Genomic DNA, 18,609 nt, shown 5'->3' on the forward strand with positions numbered 1-18,609 from the left:
GGTGTTTTGTATGCTTTCTTTTATTAGGCAGAGCACTGAGTATAGGAGTTGGGAGGTCCTGTTGCAGCTGTACAGGACATTGGTTAGGCCACTTTTGGAATATTGTGTGCAAGTCCAGTCTCCTTTCTATCGGAAGCATGTTGTGAAACTTGAAAGGGTTCAGAAAACATTTACAAGGATGTTGCCAGGGTTGGAGGATTTGAGCTATAGGGAGAGGCTGAACAGGCTGGGGCTGTTTTCTCTGGAGCGTTAGAGGCTGAGGGGTGACCTTATAGAGGTTTATAAAATCATGAGGGGCATGGATAGGATAAGTAGATAAATTATCTTCCCTGGGGTGGGGGGTCCAGCACTAGAGGGCATAGGTCTAGGGCGAGAGGGGAAAGATATAAACGAGACCCAAGGGACAACATTTTCCATGCAGGGCTGGTGCATGTAAAAGGCATCTGGATGGGTATATGAATTGGAAGGGTTGAGGGATATGGGCCACGTGCTGGCAAATGGGACGAGTTTTGGTTAGGATATCTAGTCGGCATGGATGAGTTGGACCAAAGGGTCTGTTTCTGTGCTGTACTTCTCTCTGACCCTAAGTAATTTCTCTCACTGATAAGAGGAAGGCATTATCTTGAACTGCTAAACAGATTTAATTAGAATGAAGATACACTTGTACACATCATGTTAGAATCATAGACTGGAGACATTGTAGGAAGTCATTTGGCTTGCTTTGTCCATACTGGTCCTATGCAAGGGAAACTGAACTATTTTTCTTGACCTTTCCTCCATCCCTACATTTATTTTCCTTCAGTTTCTTTATCCAATTTCTATTTGAAAGACAAGCATTATTTAAGTGTTTAAAAATAAATGCACTCAAGACACAGCGTTAGTGTTTTTACATTCTCGATTAGTATGGTGCTGGAAAAGCACAGCAGTTCAGGGTGGGGGTGGGGAGAAAGTAGCATAGAGTAGTCTGTTTCAGGACATGGTTGAAAAACTGCAGGGCAGAGGAAATGACCTGGGAGTTGCAGTGGGAGAGGGACTCCGAAATTCTTGTAGATAGAGGAGGAGAACTTCTTCAAGACAGACATCCTTGCAAGAGGATTTTATCCTGAAACAGACTACTCTATGCGACTTTCTCCCCACCCCCATCCTCCTCTCATTTATCTCTCCACCCTTCAGGCACTCTGCCTGTATTCCTGATGAAGGGCTTTTGCCCGAAATGTCGATTTTTCTGCTCCTTTGATGCTGTCTGAACTGCTGTGCTTTTCCAGCACCACTCTACTCCAGAATCTGGTTTCCAGCATCTGCAGTCATTGTTTTTACCTTAGTGTTTTAACATGTTTATGGATCACATTGGAGTGATTTGGAGCATTATACCACAAAGGCGGAATTTTTGTTTGCTTATAACTCAACTTTTAACTGGCATCAGTTTAGCTTTTAAAAATCCATTGTAGGTATGAAAACTACAACACTAAGCTTTGAGCCTAAATGGCTGGTTACACCATACTGGAAGGAAATTTTTCATGCAGGTCATCGTTCTACTGAACGGTTCAGAGTATGTGCAGCTCTCTAACTTCATGACATTACTATGGAACTTTTGTAGAAATGAAACAGACATTTATAACCAGACAGTTTAAAGTATTAATTTCAAAGGAAATAGGTTGGAAAAGCATTTTGCTACATTTAAGATTACACGTCAAATCATATGGATGCACCTCCATTTTAGACTAGATGATCGGTCAGACTATGACTTGTACAGTAAAGTGTATTACACATGACCTTGTCACAGATATAGGCCAGTTACAATACATTTTAAGTATTACCTACGCACAAATATGAATACATATACTCAATACAGAATTCCACTTCAAAATGCAATTGTGCAGAGTTGTGAAATTAGACCGTCTCGTTTTGGTAACTTGTTAAAATGTGCCTTAAAATATTTCAGAAAAGCTATGAGTTTCAAGCAATAGGTGACGTTGCTTGAGGCTATCAGGGCAAAGATGTGCATTGCTTCTTTTCTCTAAACCTTCATTTTTGTATTTCAGGACTGCAGGTGAAAAAGATAGACATTGATATAGCTGTATCTATGTAACTTAATGATAAATGTATAAGACTAACGTTGTATACATGGTTCTAGATAAAACACCAAATGCTAACGCTTCATATGACATAGAACAGAGACATACTGCATTAATTTGATGCGCTCCATACTGTAAGAATTTTGATACCGATTTTTGGACATTATTCTTCATAAAATAATACTTCAATCTCAGAACATTAGGATATTGGCACACAAAGAAAAATTAAGAACAAGAGTCACATCACACTCCCATTCATCACCACGTGGTATGCAATGGTAGGAAATATGAGGCAAGGATCTATCAACCCATTTTTGCTTTGGGAATGTGTTTACTGCAGAATAACCAACAGCCAAAAATAGTTTTTAACACATTTATCAATATTAAAAAGTGCAATCAATTTATCACTAACCTTAATCATTCCTGGTGGCGGCTTCTCATAACTATTTGAAAAAAAAGACAAATTGCAATAATTTAAAGACTTCACAAACAATAAGTAATTCAGACTGGTTAGTTCGGATGAGGTAACTACCTTTTCATGCATAAGGAAACATTCGCAAGTTTTGAGAAGATTTGTAGTTCAGGTTGAGATTCTGGATATAGGTTTGCTCGCTGAGCTGCAAAGTTAGTTTTCAGACGTTTTGTCACCATACTAGGCAACATAATCAGTGAGCCTCCTAACAGAGCACTGGTGGTATGGCCTGCTTTCTGTTGATGTGTTTAGGTTTCCTTGGGTTGGTAATGTCATTTCCTGCGATGTCATTTCCTGTTCATTTTTCTCAGGGGTGGTAAATGGGATCCAAGTCAATGTATTTGTTGACAGAGTTCCAGTTGGAATGCCATGCTTCTAGGAATTATCATGCTTGTTGCTGTTTGGCTTGTCCTCGGATGGCTGTGTTGTCCCAGTCAAAGTGGTGTCCTTTCTCATCTGTATGTAAGGATACTAGTGAGAGAGGGTCATGTCTTTTTGTGGGTAGTTGATGTTCATATATCCTGGTGGCTAGTTTTTTGCCTGTTTGTCCAAGGCAGTGTTTGTTACAGTTCCCTGAGAAAAAATACAGGAAATGTCATCATCACAAGAAATGACATCACCAACTCAAGGAAATCTAAACACATAAATAGAAAGCGGGCCATGCCACCAGTGCTTTATCCGGAGGCTCACCGATGATGTTACCTAGTATGGTGATGAAACATCTGAAAACGAACCTTCCAGCTCAGCAAGCAAACCAATGTCCAATAAGCAAACATATTATAAGTATATTTCTTACCAAAGTCAAGTAGTTATGTAAATTGGACGCCAAGGCAGAAACTAAATGACACCAATTGGGATGATTTCCTCCCTGTTGTTATTCCCTGGAGTCTCACAGTCCATTCTCCCCTGGATACCTCCAGTCTTGCTTACTGCTGCTATTTGCCTCACTGCTTCAATCACAGGCATATTATCAATAGCAAGCATAGGAGACAATCAAATATTGAAAAGCTCCTCAGCAATTCCATTCATTCTATGGAGGGAGACCCACTTTTTTTTTCCTAACTGGTCACCCTGTTAATGAAGTTGCTAGGAAATTTCAGGAAAAGATTTGTTTGGCATGCCAGCATTTGTTTTCAAGCATTAGTCCAATGCACAAGAAGCAAGATAAACTTTGCTTAAACTATTCCTGCCTCTTAACTGCTTGTCTAATTACAATGAATCATATAATCACTGACTCAAAGGGATTTACAATAAGTGTCTTTCATTTGTAAACAAAGAAGAGAAAAACACTATTCATAATGACAGAATATCCCAAAATGCTTTACAGCTAATTCAGTATAGTTATTGTTCTATAACATACATAGCAAGTCAATCTGCACACTGTTTTAAAGGTACTACATAATCGTAATATCAAAAATTTTTCTTGGTGACTTTTTTGACAGAGGGCTGATGATATCTTCAGCAAGATGGGATTGCAGAATTAAATTAATTTGTACAAATTTTTCTTTGAGATATACCTACCTTTCTAACTTCCGTATCTGTTAAGTATAGAAAATCAGGATGCTGCCTGACCTGCTGTGCTTTGCCAGCAACACACTCTCAACATAGAAAATCAGATAACCTGTCAGAATTTTAGGCCCTGGTATATGCACAGGCACTCATTCTAGATTGGAACAGTAACTTGCTGAATCAGATTACTAGGAGACAAATTAGTAATGGGTGATTATTAATGTTTTGGAAAATAGCACATGTAAATTATTAACTTAAGCAACAAACTCAGAACACTACCCTTGGTTTGGCACTGACATGAAACAGATCCTTAAATTCCATAGCCCTTAGTCCCAGTTGCATTTCATAAACATGAAATGCTCAACATTAACATTTAAATCTATTTATTACTCCATGCTTTACATTTTTTATTATTTCATGGAAAAATGTGAAAGGTTGAAAGACATCATTTGCACCTGTCCTAGTTGTACAAGTCAGAGATCCCGTAGCAAAACAAAAATTGTCGGCAGGTCTAGCAGCTTCAATGGAACAATAAAAACAAAGTACTACAGATGCTCGAGATCTAAAATAGCACTGGAAATAAGTCATATTGGATTCGAAGCATTAATTCTTTTTCTCCATAGATACTGCCAGATCTGCTGCGTTTTTGCGGAATCATGTTTCTTTGGGGAAAAAAAAATCGAGTTAATGATCCCGATTCTCTTGAGCAGTGGCAATCCCTCAGATTGTTGCATCACTTATTCCAGTAGTACTGCAAACCAGCCGTTAAACTAACTGAACTGATCAACACCCTACACCCAACTGAGCTGATCAACCTGAGTTCACCATGAAGGACTCACTTCCTCAACCTCTCCCCTCGCCTGAGACGTGTTAAATCTCAGGTTAAAATGCCACCAGTGCTCTCTCTCACTGTGTGTTAAGACTATGGCGATGTTACTGTATTGAGCTTCACGCTTCTGGCGGGGAATTAACCACACATATCCTTTGACCATAGTCAGCTGCACTATTTTGAGATTTAAATTTAAAGGTGGAGGGGACTGTCGGAGTTTGGAGTTATTCAGTTCGGAAGTCTGTCAGATGAAGTGTGGGCGGATGTGATAAACTGAGGCCTCAGTTTAGTAGTTACACGGGAGCGAGAATAGGGTTTTAATTGTCTGGCCCCTACTATTAATCTAACATACACAGAACCCTCCGAACATTTCAGAGCCAGGGGTATTGCCGATTTTGCGGGTAGTCGGAGTGCTGTCAGGTCCAGGGACCCCTCAACAGAAACCACTGTTTTGTTTTCTACTTCACGATTCCAGGATCTGCAGGTTCAGATTCTGCCCAGATTCTCCGCTCACAAACCCGCCAGGGGTATCTCTGGGCAGCTGCCAGCGGCCATTCCCTTCACCGCCGAAAGACAGCGAAAGTCAGGCCGAGGGACACAAAAACAAACTGCTGGTCAAACCCTGGCAGCATCTGTGAGGAGAAAGGAGAGTTCACGTTTCGATTTCGGCGACAAAACAAAAACGCGCCCGCCCGCCCTCAATCGCGCGGCTCCCGCCCTCATCCGCCGCTTTATTTTTTCCTTCCCTCAGCCTTACAAGGTCTCGACATGTTTGATTTTCTTCACTTCTTGGTGCAGCCGTTTCTTCTTCTTCTTCTCCGGCTCCCTTTCCTCCGCGGTGTGACGCTTGTGCCGCCGTTCGTGACCGCTCACTCGGCTGCCTTCCGCCATTTCAGTCAGGGGGATCGCGGACGAACCGCTCAGAGCCGGGGCCTAGCCGCTGCCGCGAATCCCCCAACCGCCACAGGGGGAACCGCAGAAAGATCGAGCACCTCCATCAAACATGCGCACTTGCACAAGAGGCGCTCGCGGCCATTGCCCAGCCCCAGCCCCAGCCACCCGGGACCGTGAGTATATAAAGAGGGAGCGGCTGGCGCAGAAATGTTGGTCATCCTGGTGAAGAGGTTGTTGTTGTTGTGTACAATCGCCAACACAAAACCCATCACCGTCATGACCGTGCCCCTCAACGACACGAAGCAAGTTCATGCTCCAGCGGGTGAGGGAGATTCCTTCTGCTATTTCGGTTATGGAAGTAACTTGTTGCGGGAGCGGTTGCAGCTTCAGAATTCTTCGGCCGTGCAGATCGGTGTGGGCTACCTGAAGGTCAGTAAACAAGACATGGCTACCTCCCTCCTTCACCGTTAGCCCTGCTGACCGGGGTATGGTGCTGAGGGATCACCCCTTTGTTCTTTAATGATGAACTGAAACAACAACCTGCGGATGCTGGGGATCTGAAACAGAAACAGGAATGGAGTGTTCTGTTGAAGAATCCCCGCACTGGGAAACGTCAACTCTGCCTTTCCCCCCCCCCCTCACCCGCTGATGCTGCCAGACTAGGGTGGCTCAGTGGTTCGTACTGCCCCCTCACCCGGGTCCGATTCCACCCTCAGGCGACTGTCCGACTGGAGTTTGCATGTTCTGTACTGGGTTTAAATTTACCTGGACCATCTCTGACACCTCCCTCCCCTCCCTTGACCTCTCCATCTCTATTAATGACGACCAACTTGACACTGACATTTTTTACAAACCCACCGACTCCCACAGCTACCTGGATTACACCCCTTCCCACCCTACCTCTTGCATAAATGCTATCCCGTATTCCCAATCCCTCCGCCTCTGCCGTATCTGCTCCCAGGAGGACCAGTTCCACCATAGAACACACCAGATGGCCTGCTTCTTTAGAGACTGCAATTTCCCTTCCCACGTGGTTAAAGATGCCCTCCAACGCATCTCGTCCACATCCCACACCTCTGCCCTCAGACCCCACCCCTCCAACCGTAACAAGGACAGAACGCCCCTGGTGCTCACCTTCCACCCTACAAACCTTCGCATAAACCAAATCATCCACTGACATTTCTGCCACCTCCAAAAAGACCCCACCACCAGGGATATATTTCCCTCCCCACCTCTTTCCGCCTTCCGCAAAGACCGTTCCCTCCGTGACTATCTGGTCAGGTCCATGCGCCCCTACAACCCACCCTCCCATCCTGGCACTTTCCCATGCCACTGCAGGAACTGTAAAACCTGTGCCCACACCTCCTCCCTCCCCTCTATCCAAGGCCCTAAATGAGCCTTCCACATCCATCAAAGTTTTACCTGCACATCCACTAATATCATTTATTGTATCCGTTGCTCCCGATGCGGTTTCCTCTACATTGGGGAGACTGGACGCCTCCTAGCAGAGCGCTTTAGGGAACATCTCCAAGACACCCGCACCAATCAACCACACCAGCCTGTGGCCCAACATTTCAACTTCCCCATTTCCTCTGCCGAGGACATGGAGGTCCTGGGCCTCCTTCACCGCCGCTCCCTCACCACCAGACGCCTGGAGGAAGAACGCCTCATCTTCCGCCTCGGAACACTTCAACCCCAGGGCATCAATGTGGACTTCAACAGTTTCCTCATTTTCCCCTTCCCCCACCTCATCCTAGTTTCAACTTCCAGCTCAGCACTGTCACCAGGACTTGTCCGACCTGCCTATCTCCTTTTTCACCTATCCACTCTACCCTCTCCTCCCTGACCTATCACCTTCATCTCCTCCCCCACACACCCATTGTACTCTATGCTACTCTCTCCCCACCCCCAACCTCCCCAAGCTTATCTCGCCACGCTCCAGTCTCTCTGCCTTTATTCCTGATGAAGGGCTTTTGCCCGAAACGTCGATTTCGTTGCTCGTTGGATGCTGCCTGAACTGCTGTGCTCTTCCAGCACCACTGATCCAGAATCTGGTTTCCTCTCGCAGTCCAAAGATGTGCAGGTTAGGTGGATTGGAAAAGGTAAATTGCCCTTACTGTCCAGGGTTATGCAGGCAAGGTGGATTAGGCGTGGGGAATGCCTGGTTACAGGAATAGGGTAGGGCTGGTGGATATGAGTGGTATGCTCTTCGGAGGGTCACTGTGTACTTGATGAGCCGAATGGCCTGCTTCCATACTGTAGCGATTTCTAATATTCTATGATCTGCTGAGTTTTTCCAGCAATTTATATTATTGTTTGAGATTATTTTGTTTTGAAGATTGTTCAGGGGTGAGCAATCCCATTGTTTGTTCTGCTTGTATTTAAAGTTTCCTTGCTGACTAGAGGTAGGTGTCAGTGTTTTAGCTACATGTGTTAAACGTGGTAGGTTTAATTGTTAATGTCTAGAATTGACCATTTGTTCTTCATCTTTTGTATGAAGTTATCCTTGCCTGAAAAGTTTAATCTGGACCTTCCGCGGAGTAGCAGTCGTTGCTGGACTGCCGCTTGGCTTGATTTTGTTTTCCCTCCAACCCTGACCTTGCTCTGAAATTCTTTCTCAAGCTTTGGAATCCAATTCCCAAGATATGGAAGTGCTAGTGTTGGACTGGAGTGAACAAGATCACAAGTCACAGGACACCAGGTTATAGCCCAACAGGTTTCTTTAAAATCACAAGCTTTCTGAGCCCTGTTCCTTTGTCAGGTGATGTGAAGAGAAACACCGGCTCAGAATATAGGCAGAGATACCAAAAGGTCACATGCTAATAGTGTGAATAAAATGTCGACAGGCTGAATAATAAATCTCTGCAGGTGATCCAGTGTCCAGCGATGTGAATGAAGTGTCAATAGCTGAATAGCAAAGGAAGTGATGACTTCGATTAATTGAGGCAGAGCGATGATTACAAAAAATTTAAAAATCAGGTGTTGCTGGAGACAAACCAAATGCTGGAATAACATGATAGGTGTAAGAGTCACAAGCTGTTGGGACGGACCCGTAGGGCCTCGTCTCCACGTGTTCTTTGGAAGGAGAGATCACACCGGCTAGAGTTTGGAGCAAAAACACCGTTTATTACAGAATCAAGACTGGCAAACTATACAACGAATTCAAAAGCATGCAATTCGTTGGAGAAGGCGTTCTGTCTCCCTCTACGGACCTGGAGCAGTTATACTTCGCGCTTCCTCGAGTTCCCGGTCAGGTTCCCCTCGTTCGGTTCTCTCATTGGTCGGTTCACCTGTCTGTGAAGGGATTAGTGTCTCTATTGGCTGCCCCGAGATACCTGTCCAGCTCCTGCTGTGCTGAACAATGGGTAGACATCCTGGGTTCAGCAGTTTCCGATCTTGTAATTTAAAAGTTTATTGTTTGGAAGGGTTTCCTCATTGCTATGCGCCTGGCTGTCTGGGCGTTCACAATAGTTCTCCATAGTTGAATATACAGGTATTATCATTTAACACAGGACCCGAATGAGTTTGACGTCAGCGGAGGCATTAGCAAGTACTTTATCAATCAAGTGTAGTATCGGTGCGATTTACACTATCCGATAGTTACCGGTTTCCTTTATTAACACTGAGATTGTAACAGGATGATCTGAAACTGACGGACATGTTCTAATCCCCAAGGAATGTGGCCTGCAGTGGCTGGGTTTACTTTACATGGCTGTGTTTTAGCTGGTACCTGACAGTGTCTGCTTTAATAATGGTGCTCCCCTCCCTAGCCCCAATGTAGGTACCCCGATAGCAGATTATCCCCAACAAAGCCAAGGGTCTAACCAAAGTAACAAATAATCCAAAGCCAAGCAAACTAAGGTAGAGGTAGAAATTATCAAGGTGATGGTATCAAAACAGGGCAGTAAGGGAGATATCACAAATACAGAACAGTATGATGGCATTCGCATGTAATGTGACATGAACCGAAGATCACGGTTGATGCAATCTTCGTGGGTACAGAATTTGGCTATCAGTTTATGCTCAGTGACTCTGCATTGTTTGCCTCAAAGATCACTTTGGAGGATGCTAAGTTGAAGATCAAAGGCTGAATGTCCTTGATGCTGAAATGTTCCCAACTGGAATATTCCCTCAATCAACTGTGATCTTGGGTTCATATTGTGTTACATGTAACCTCACCACACTGTTTTGTATTTGTAAAATCTTTCCTATTGTCCCGTTTTGATACCATCACCTTGATAACTTATGATCTCTCTACCTTTTAAATAGTTTGTACAGTTTTGGATTACTTCTTACTTCTGACCAACTTCCCCAGAAATGTGGAATTGTCTCGTCGAGTACTCCATCGCAATATTGCAGAGAGAAGGTGGGGTGGAGGGTGAGGAAAGGATGCGTCCACACTGCATGGCTACTGATGCTTTAAAAAAATTGGAAGTTCCAGTGTGAATAATGGATGGATCAGTGAACGGATGTCAGGAAGATGGGTCATGGCCCGTGACAGTTGTGTGTGCATAGAATGAGCTGTCAGAGAAAGCGTGGAAGCTGGTACAATTATAACCTCAAAATGTCACCTGGATGTCTACATGAATATGAAGGGTTTAGAGGGATATGGGCCAAGTGCTGGCAAGTGGGACGAGATTTATATAAAACATCTGGTCAGCGTGGACAAGTTGGACCAAAGCGCTAAAACTCTTATGACTTTTGTATCGCAAGTTTCTCTTAATTAGTATGTTTGTATCTATTTGCAGTACTTGTACAATATTGTTCTTGCTTGCACATATTTGTTGAATGATTCATATCATGTAATGGGATCCTACATCCTTTGTTGTCATTTTCAAACTACAGCCTAAAACGTAGTTTCCAACACATACATATTATCGTCCTAATGTATTCAATGGGATAATGTTTGTAATATGGTTCAAGTGTTTTGACTCATTTGGAAGCTCTCAACATTTTGATTCTATGCTTATTATGTGAATTGAGTGTAACAAACACTCCCATTGGCGAGCAAAACCACTTGGATCTAAACAAACTGGATGGAAAATATGGTAGTATTGAAGTGTTTCTTTATGCTTTTGTCTTTTCACTTCATAACAATTTTCACTTTTTTTGATTTATGGCTTTTTTAAAAAGTGTGTTTACAGTCATTTGAATTCTTACAGAAAGAGGCCATTCAGTCCATCAAGTCTGCACTAACCCTCTTAATAGCATTGCTATCCCTGTAACCCCACATTTAAAGCAGCCAATCCACCAAACCCATACATCGTTTAGACTGAAGGAGGAAACAGGAGGACTCAGCAGAAATCCATACAGACACAAGAAGGTGCAAACTCCACACAGTCCCCCAAGGCTGGAATCAAATCTGGGTCCAAGGCACTGTGAGGCAGCAGTGCTAACCAGTGTGTCACCATGCCACCCTGTTGTTAAGGTATGGAATTCCCAATGTTTTCTATTAATTTTCAACTTTTTTTTTTCCCCAGGGCTATAAGCTTGCATTTGGTTTCCCTGACTTGCTAGACAGCAGATGGGGAGGTGGTGTTGCGACGATTATCCCAAGTCCTGAAGATGATGTATGGGGCGTTATATGGCGTTTGGAAGCTGCTGATCGGCCATCTTTAGATGAGCAAGTATTGTTTTATATATCTAGTCAGTATTTTCAGATAACATGTTCTGTTCTGAAGACTGTTCACAGGACCTGAAATGTTAACTCTGCTTTCTCCCCATAGACACTGCTATAACCTGCTGAGTTTTTCCAGCATTTGTTTTTGTTCCTGATTTCCAGGATCTGCAATTCTTTAATATATTTTCTCTTTTTAAATTTTTACTTTCTATAAAGACTTAGAGATTAGATGGATGATGGCCTATCTCATTCAGTCTTGTTTTAAAATATGATTTGGGTTCCAGTTTGAGTCAGACATGCATGTGTATGTTTATGCATAGGAATCAATTTAGTCTCTATTTCAGACAGATTCCAAGTATTCTTAAAACCCTGTTTTATTGACCATACTATATAAGTGCATGCTGCAAAGGATAATTTTTTTTTAATTTGCATGATACAGCTCTTTATCCAAGGAGCAGTTAACTGTTTTAATTTGATTACTATTGCCATATGCCGCCACTCAACCTCTCTACGGTCAGCTATGCCTCAAATGAGGGCCACACTCTCTCAGAACTGCAAAGGACCCCTTCTGTACTTTATCCTAAGGATTTACCTGCTTCTTGGATGCTGACTGACCTGCTGTGCTTTTCCAGCACCACTCTGATCTCCAGCATCTGCAGTCCTTACTTTGGCGTAGTTGATTTTAACCTGACTGTGAATCCTCTTGCAATGATGCCTACCTTGAAGAAGTTCTCATCCGTTCTCTACAAGGATTTCAGTGAGTCTCTGTTACTGCAACCCCCAGGTCATCTCCTCTGCCCTGAAGCTCTTTGACCATGTCGTGAAACAGACTGTCTACCACAGCCACATCTGCTTCCTCAGTGCCTGCCTCCGCAACTAACTGATCCCACGTGAACTCCGGACTACATTCAAACCAGCACAGTTTGAATCCGAACAGGACAACCAGTACAGACTACAAATTCAAAACACCAGCAACGTTCTCCTTCAGGATCCTCTGCTCCACACTCACAGCCATGCGTCACTACCTAACCCCTCTATAGTCAGCTATGCCTCAACTGAGGGCCACACTCTCTCAGAACTGCAAAGGACCCCTTCTGTACTATATCCTAAGGATTTTCCTGCTCCTCGGATGCTGACTGACCTGGTGTGCTTTTCCATCAGCATTCTAATCGAGACTATTGTGATAATATCAAGGTCTACTGTTGCTTCTGGCTAGAGACCTCTGCAAAAAAACTATTTTGAAGTGAGGTGGGGCTGTTGTGGTGGAGAGAAAAGGTTGGGTAAGTACAGTTAAAATTATATGAGAATGTACAGAAAAAAAATCAAAAAGGTTAATAGAATGCTGGCCTTTTCATCAAGAGAATTAAAATACAAGAGGGTGGTAGTTATGCAAAACCTAATTGGGTCACATCTGGGGTACAATATGTGATTTTGGATATCACATCATGGAGGGGTAGACTTGCCTTGAATAGAGCCTTCCAGTGGTTGGGCAAATACAGGATGAGGAGATGAGACTGTAGAGATTTGGGAGTGAAACTTGTGAACAGGTCATCAATGTTTGAAACTGTCCTCTTTTAAATAGCAATTGATGTTAGATCAATTTGACAAGAATGGTTAGTTATTCTTAAGTTAATAAGTCACCTATGGGACTAGCTATGATACTTCAGAGAATGTTGAGGAATTCAGGATGAAAAATGCTGAGGTACTGGTTACAATCACCCAGTCTTCGTGCAATAGTGGGATGGATACAGAAGACTGAAGAATAACAAATGTTATATCCTAATTTGAATAAACATGCAGCACAAGGATGAAGATAGCCACCACAATCTAATCAATTGGAAGTTGCTACTGTGAAAGTGTGATTAAACATCTGAAATATATATTTGTAAAATAACTCCACTGAGGCTGGCATCCCATCACCAAGTCACTGTTATACATGAACAGAGTCAGGCACCAAAGTGTCAGTATCTCTGAAGCTCACACTTTTTAAAAAGAATAGTGTTTTTGTTTTCCTTTTTATTAAACTCTGTACTACTGCCAAACAGTGGTAAGACTCGCCCTTTTTAATCTGTCAGCCAGGGCTCCCTGATTGGGGATGGTAATCTGGGCCAATCAGGGAACTCATTCTATAAGGTCCAGCTGGGTTGACCTCATTGTAATCACTACAGTTCATATCTTATTTTCAAAATTTGAACTTTAAACTAGTAGCGAATGGATGTTGGTTTAGTTTTGTCAAGAGCTTTAAAATTACCTGAGTTATTATTTCCTGAACCGTGATTTTAAACCAGCATGTAACGTCTGGAGTGTTAATGGACGTTTGTTTATACTGTGAAGGTTGACAACTGGAGAAAGAAGACATCAAACCATTAGCATAGTAGAGCCTCTTGGATCAGCAAGTTATCATTCTATAATTTAATTCAAAAGCTTTTTGGGCAGTTCAAGGGAGACTTGACTGGGGTCAGAAGTGAGTACAATTGCTCCAGAAAATGTTTAGAGCACTTAAAGAAATAGTTACTTTAGTGAAATCATGTATGATTAATATCTGATTATTATTGTGTTGATGAATACATCTAGTTTGGAACACTAGACCAGGAGTGGTTGAACTCTGCATTTGATTAAAAGACTGATTTTAAGTCTCAGCTCTATTGGGTGAGTAGTCATGGAAACTGACCCCAGACCTCACCAAACAGGAACTGAGTAGAGGCAGGTAAATCAAATGACAGAAAGGGAAGGATTTATCCCTATTTTTGAGCAACTGTAATGATGTTGGGCTTAATGGTGTTTTGTCTCTCTGTATCTTAATCTATCTTTATGTATATTTATTTCTTTTGTACAATAAACTTTTAGTCTTAATGCTGCAGATTTGGTTTTACAAACTATGTGCTTGTGTTTCAGTGAAAGGCCACTATGTTAAATTTCAAAGAATCAGACGAAAATTAAGTCCAATGGAGAATGTGTATTAATTGGGAAAAGCTGACATGAATCTCTAAATGCAAATCCTTGATAAACATACTGTAAATCCTGTTTTTCTGGATAGATTACTGACCTAGAATTGTGTGCGAGCAGTTCAATTAACCAAATTTGTGGAAGACAAATACTTTGCAAGTATTAAGAACTCTGAAAGGGATAGACTTTGGAAGGAAATGTACAAGCTGGACAAGAAGTGTGAAAAGGTGCATTCTTTTGGAAGAACCAGGACAAGCAACAATGGGCGCAATTCATAAGGGGAAATGAAATCAACTGGAGGGATGTCTACACAAATAATCGAAGACAGTAGATTGGGAAAGCAGTTAAAAAGACAAACTGAATTGTGCGCTTTATAAATGGGAAGCATGTGAAAGCCTCAGAGGATGCAGTAAAAATTTTTTGGCATGGACAGGTTGGACCGAAGGGTCTGTCTCCATGCTGTACATCTGAGAAAATTCATTTACATAGCTCACCACCCATCTTGGCTCTTTTTGCCCTATCTCGGGCTTTTTTCACTTGGAATGAGAAAGAGGCAGGTATTCAGGGATATTAAAGTGGTGGCAGAGCCTATACTTTTGGTGTAGGTGGGGAGATGTCCCAAGTGAGTGAGTAGGCAACACAAAATGCATGCAGAGTTAGTGTGGGATTGGGGTAGATGAAAGTGAGTGGGGACATTGGTGCAGTTCAATGGTGAGAGTGATAGACAGCTTTTGAAGGGATGTGGGTAGAGTAGCAGAAATATAGAGAGTGAAGGTATCAGTCAGAAGTTAGGAGCACTTGCGCTCACAAATCCTGTGTTTGCTGGTATTGCTGCAGATCTGAGACTACATTGACTATTGCACAGGTGGCAACCTCTGACCAGGCTGGCATGGCCTGGTGTCATGGCCTCCATTGCTGGACGAGGAGGAAGGGAAAGTCTTGACTGTACCAGCTGAAAAGTGTAATGTTAGAAAAGCACAGCAGGTCAGGCAACATTCAAGGAGCAGGAGAATTGACGTTTCTGGCATAAACCCTTCATCAGGAATGCAGTCCTCACTTTGTCCTTGACCGTACCAGCCATCCATCAGGACTGTCAAGCCCTGTCTGTAAAGCAGGGCACCAATGTTCCCCTATCTATGGCAAGTTTCAGGAGCTGTGCAGCGCAGTTCTGGATAATGCTTGTTCAGGTGCACAATAGATGTTTCAAGGTGGCTTGGGTGCAAGAGATGCAGGTCTTTTGACAGATATCCAATGAGAGGATTGGGATGGAATCATGTGAAGGATGTCAAAAAAGCAATTCAGCCCATTGTTTTAAGCAGGATTCATCAAACTGGATGGTTTTTGATGCTCAGTTACTGTAGAAGATGAAGCTGGCCAGCTGTCTGATTGTAGATATATAGTTTGCAGTGTTGCTGCATTGTTTGCTGGGAAATTATTGTGTGAAGAATCTATGAAACTGCTTTGCTAGATAACTTCGAACTTGTATAAACTGTTTGAGTGACTTCATGAATGTATAACTTGTGAAAATAATAATACCTGAAGAAGGGCTTATGCCCGAAACGTCGAATCTCCTGTTCCTTGGATGCTACCTGACCTGCTGCACTTTTCCAGCAACACATTTTCATCTCTGATCTCCAGCATCTGTAGACCTCACTTTCTCCACAAAGAAGGTGATGCCTTCCATAAACTCGTTTTGTTGGATGGAATTTTTTTCAAATGTAATCCTTCTGCTCTTTGGTAAAGGATGAAAATATTGCACTCACTAAAATACAAATGTATGTGAACCATTTCCAGAAATTGTCCTATTTTTAATTTCAACAACTGTAATTTTAGCGGAAGCTACAGTGCCTTGTGAAGTGGACAAAGTTCTTCAAGTAATACTGATTTTTTTTTTTCTTTTTTAAACTGTAACTTTATAAACACACTTTCACCCATAAGTGTGAATTAAATCTTTATATTCTACAAAAGTATACTTTAATTTTAAATGTCTAGTTTTATGCATTTGGTTTATAATGCACAAAATGTGTGGTTATGGTGCTGTTGATGCTGTTTGAGATTGGACCATCTTTAAGGGATGTTTTAATTAGTGATGGATCTGGGGAATGGCATTGAAGGACATGGGTTTGCAGTTATATTTATTACACTGCAGTTTTTGTTTTCTTTTGAATTTGTACTATTGTGCTTGAATTTAACAATCATAATCATTTTATATTGCAAGGCTGGTGGGAAGCTTTAATGGTTGGGAAATAGTTTGCATTAAAGCTAATATATGGTTTTGTTATTACTTCTGATCCACAAGGGTAAAACCGACTAAGACCTCTGATTTTATCACCTAATCCTTGGATAGAATCCAAGCCTTGTCACCATTTTTAGTGTTTCATTAAAAATATAAATCTATTTCCCCCCCCGCCACGACTCTATAAGAAAATGTTTGCAGTGATGGTTTCACATCTGTTTTGTTTTATTTCTGAACCATTTTTGAATTTGAAATGATTGGGTAGTTCGTAGTGATCCAAGAACGTGCAGAGACTGAACATCTGATTTGTTTTTTCCTTTTCTTCCCAACAGCCAAGAGGGTGTGAAAATGGGACTATACAGTCCAATACAAGTTAAAATTCAACAAGAAAATACAGGAGAAGTATTATGTCAGACTTACCAAATGAATAATTTTAATTCTACCCTGCCATCTCCACTTTACAAAAAGGTAGGCTTTGAAAATTAAGGCTACCTCGTGGTAATCTATCTGCACAGCTTAGTGGGAAACTTGTTTTTGAGGTTGTCATTTGCAAATTATGTACTTTCAAAACATTTTGATTTTAAAAGTTAGACCAGAGAAAAATATAATTATATTTTGGTAAATAACAACAGCTTTCCATTTCATTAGCAATTTAGTTAAACAGATGCTGCCTTACTTTCTCATTTATTTACTGTTTTGCAGGTAATTTGTACAGGTGCAAAACAGAATGGATTGCCTGCCGAATATATTAAGAAGTTGGAAGCAATAAAAACAAATGATTACAATGAAACCACCCCATTTACAATCCAAATTAAAATGATGTTGCATCGCCTACAAAATGATACATTGGAATGAAAGATGTTTATTTTTGAAAAGTCATTGTCTGTGTCTACGATACAAATGTTTGAAACATGCTGAATCCTTAGGATTTTATTGAATTGATTTTTGATCTAAAATTGTGAAAAGTTTATGAATCTGACAATAAATGTCATTCAAGTTAAAATGCAAACATTGTTGTGCTGGATCAATAGAATTTAATTGCCTTTTTCAGCTATAACGCATCTGATGTCCAGTATTTGAAATGTGATATCTGTTTCTGTTTTATTTTAAAATGCTGATCTTTGACAAATTCAGTCCTCAAGTTATAAATCTTTGTTTCTTACTTAGGCTTTTTCTAATAAGATTTATAGAGCATTGACAAAATGACCTGTATCCTAATGTTAACTCTAATTGGAGCATATAGCAATTGACATCTTATCTGAGAAAATGTTAACATTTTGTTGTCGTCATTATCTCTGTAAGATTTAGAAACCTCTTTTTAAAGATAAATTTCCATTGATTAATTCTTTGAAAAAGTTGTCATATGCTTGCCTAGGATTTTATTGAGAGAATTGCCTGGAATGTGAGTGTAACTATACTGAAGTTTTACATGTATTGAACATTTTATTCAAAGTTTGAGAGAAGATTTGTAGCTCAGGTGCTCGGTGTTGTGGTTCTGTTTGCAGAGCTGAGAATTTGTGTTGCAGACGTTTCGTCCCCTGTCTAGGTGACATCCTCAGTGCTTGGGAGCCTCCTGCGAAGCGCTTCTGTGATGTTTCCTCCGGCATTTATAGTGATTTGTACCTGTTGGTTCCGGTTGTCAGTTCCAGCTGTCCGTTGCAGTGGTCGGTATATTGGGTCCAGGTCGATGTGCTTATTGATTGAATCTGTAGATGAGTGCCATGCCTCTAGGAATTCCCTGGCTGTTCTCCGTTTAGCTTGTCCTATAATAGTAGTGTTGTCCCAGTCGAACTCAGGTTGCTTGTCATCGGTGTGTGTGGCTACTGAGGATAGCTGATTTGTGTCGTTTCGTGGCTAGTTGGTGTAATTTCCCACTGCAGATTTCATTCCTTTACTCTTACTCTTTCTTATCTCAACTAATTCTACATCCTGATATCCTAATATCCTATTTAAAACCATCTTTTAACTATTGCACCAATGCCATTCTTGATTAAAGTGTCACCCATATCTCTTTAACTAGCTTCCTAT

The 18,609-nt window shown here is 41.6% G+C and overlaps 2 protein-coding genes across 3 annotated transcripts in view; one reads left to right on the forward strand and one right to left on the reverse strand.

Annotated features, from left to right (window-relative positions):
• The window catches only part of rp9 (RP9 pre-mRNA splicing factor), a 34,053-nt gene extending 27,821 nt beyond the window's left edge, over positions 1-6,232 (reverse strand). Inside the window, exons 1-3 of one of the 2 annotated variants that reach the window (XM_060849820.1) lie at positions 5,643-5,727; positions 2,608-3,120; positions 2,488-2,518 (exon numbers count right to left, since the gene is read on the reverse strand). In XM_060849820.1, coding sequence (XP_060705803.1) covers positions 2,488-2,518; positions 2,608-2,738 — 162 coding nt within the window. In that variant the 5' untranslated portion in view covers positions 2,739-3,120; positions 5,643-5,727. Of the gene's footprint in view, positions 1-2,487; positions 2,519-2,607; positions 3,121-5,642 lie in introns of both variants that reach the window. The other variant, XM_060849818.1, reaches the window with a different exon arrangement.
• On the forward strand, positions 5,647-17,810 carry LOC132832107 (gamma-glutamylcyclotransferase-like). The gene is made up of 4 exons (XM_060849817.1): positions 5,647-6,208; positions 11,260-11,402; positions 16,914-17,049; positions 17,284-17,810. The coding sequence occupies exons 1-4, from the start codon at positions 5,987-5,989 to the stop codon at positions 17,434-17,436; spliced, it is 654 nt and encodes a 217-aa protein (XP_060705800.1). The 5' UTR covers positions 5,647-5,986; the 3' UTR covers positions 17,437-17,810.
• Positions 17,811-18,609: the final 799 nt, after the last annotated feature.

Source organism: Hemiscyllium ocellatum, chromosome 34, assembly GCF_020745735.1.
Source record: "Hemiscyllium ocellatum isolate sHemOce1 chromosome 34, sHemOce1.pat.X.cur, whole genome shotgun sequence".
Lineage (NCBI taxonomy): Eukaryota > Metazoa > Chordata > Chondrichthyes > Orectolobiformes > Hemiscylliidae > Hemiscyllium > Hemiscyllium ocellatum.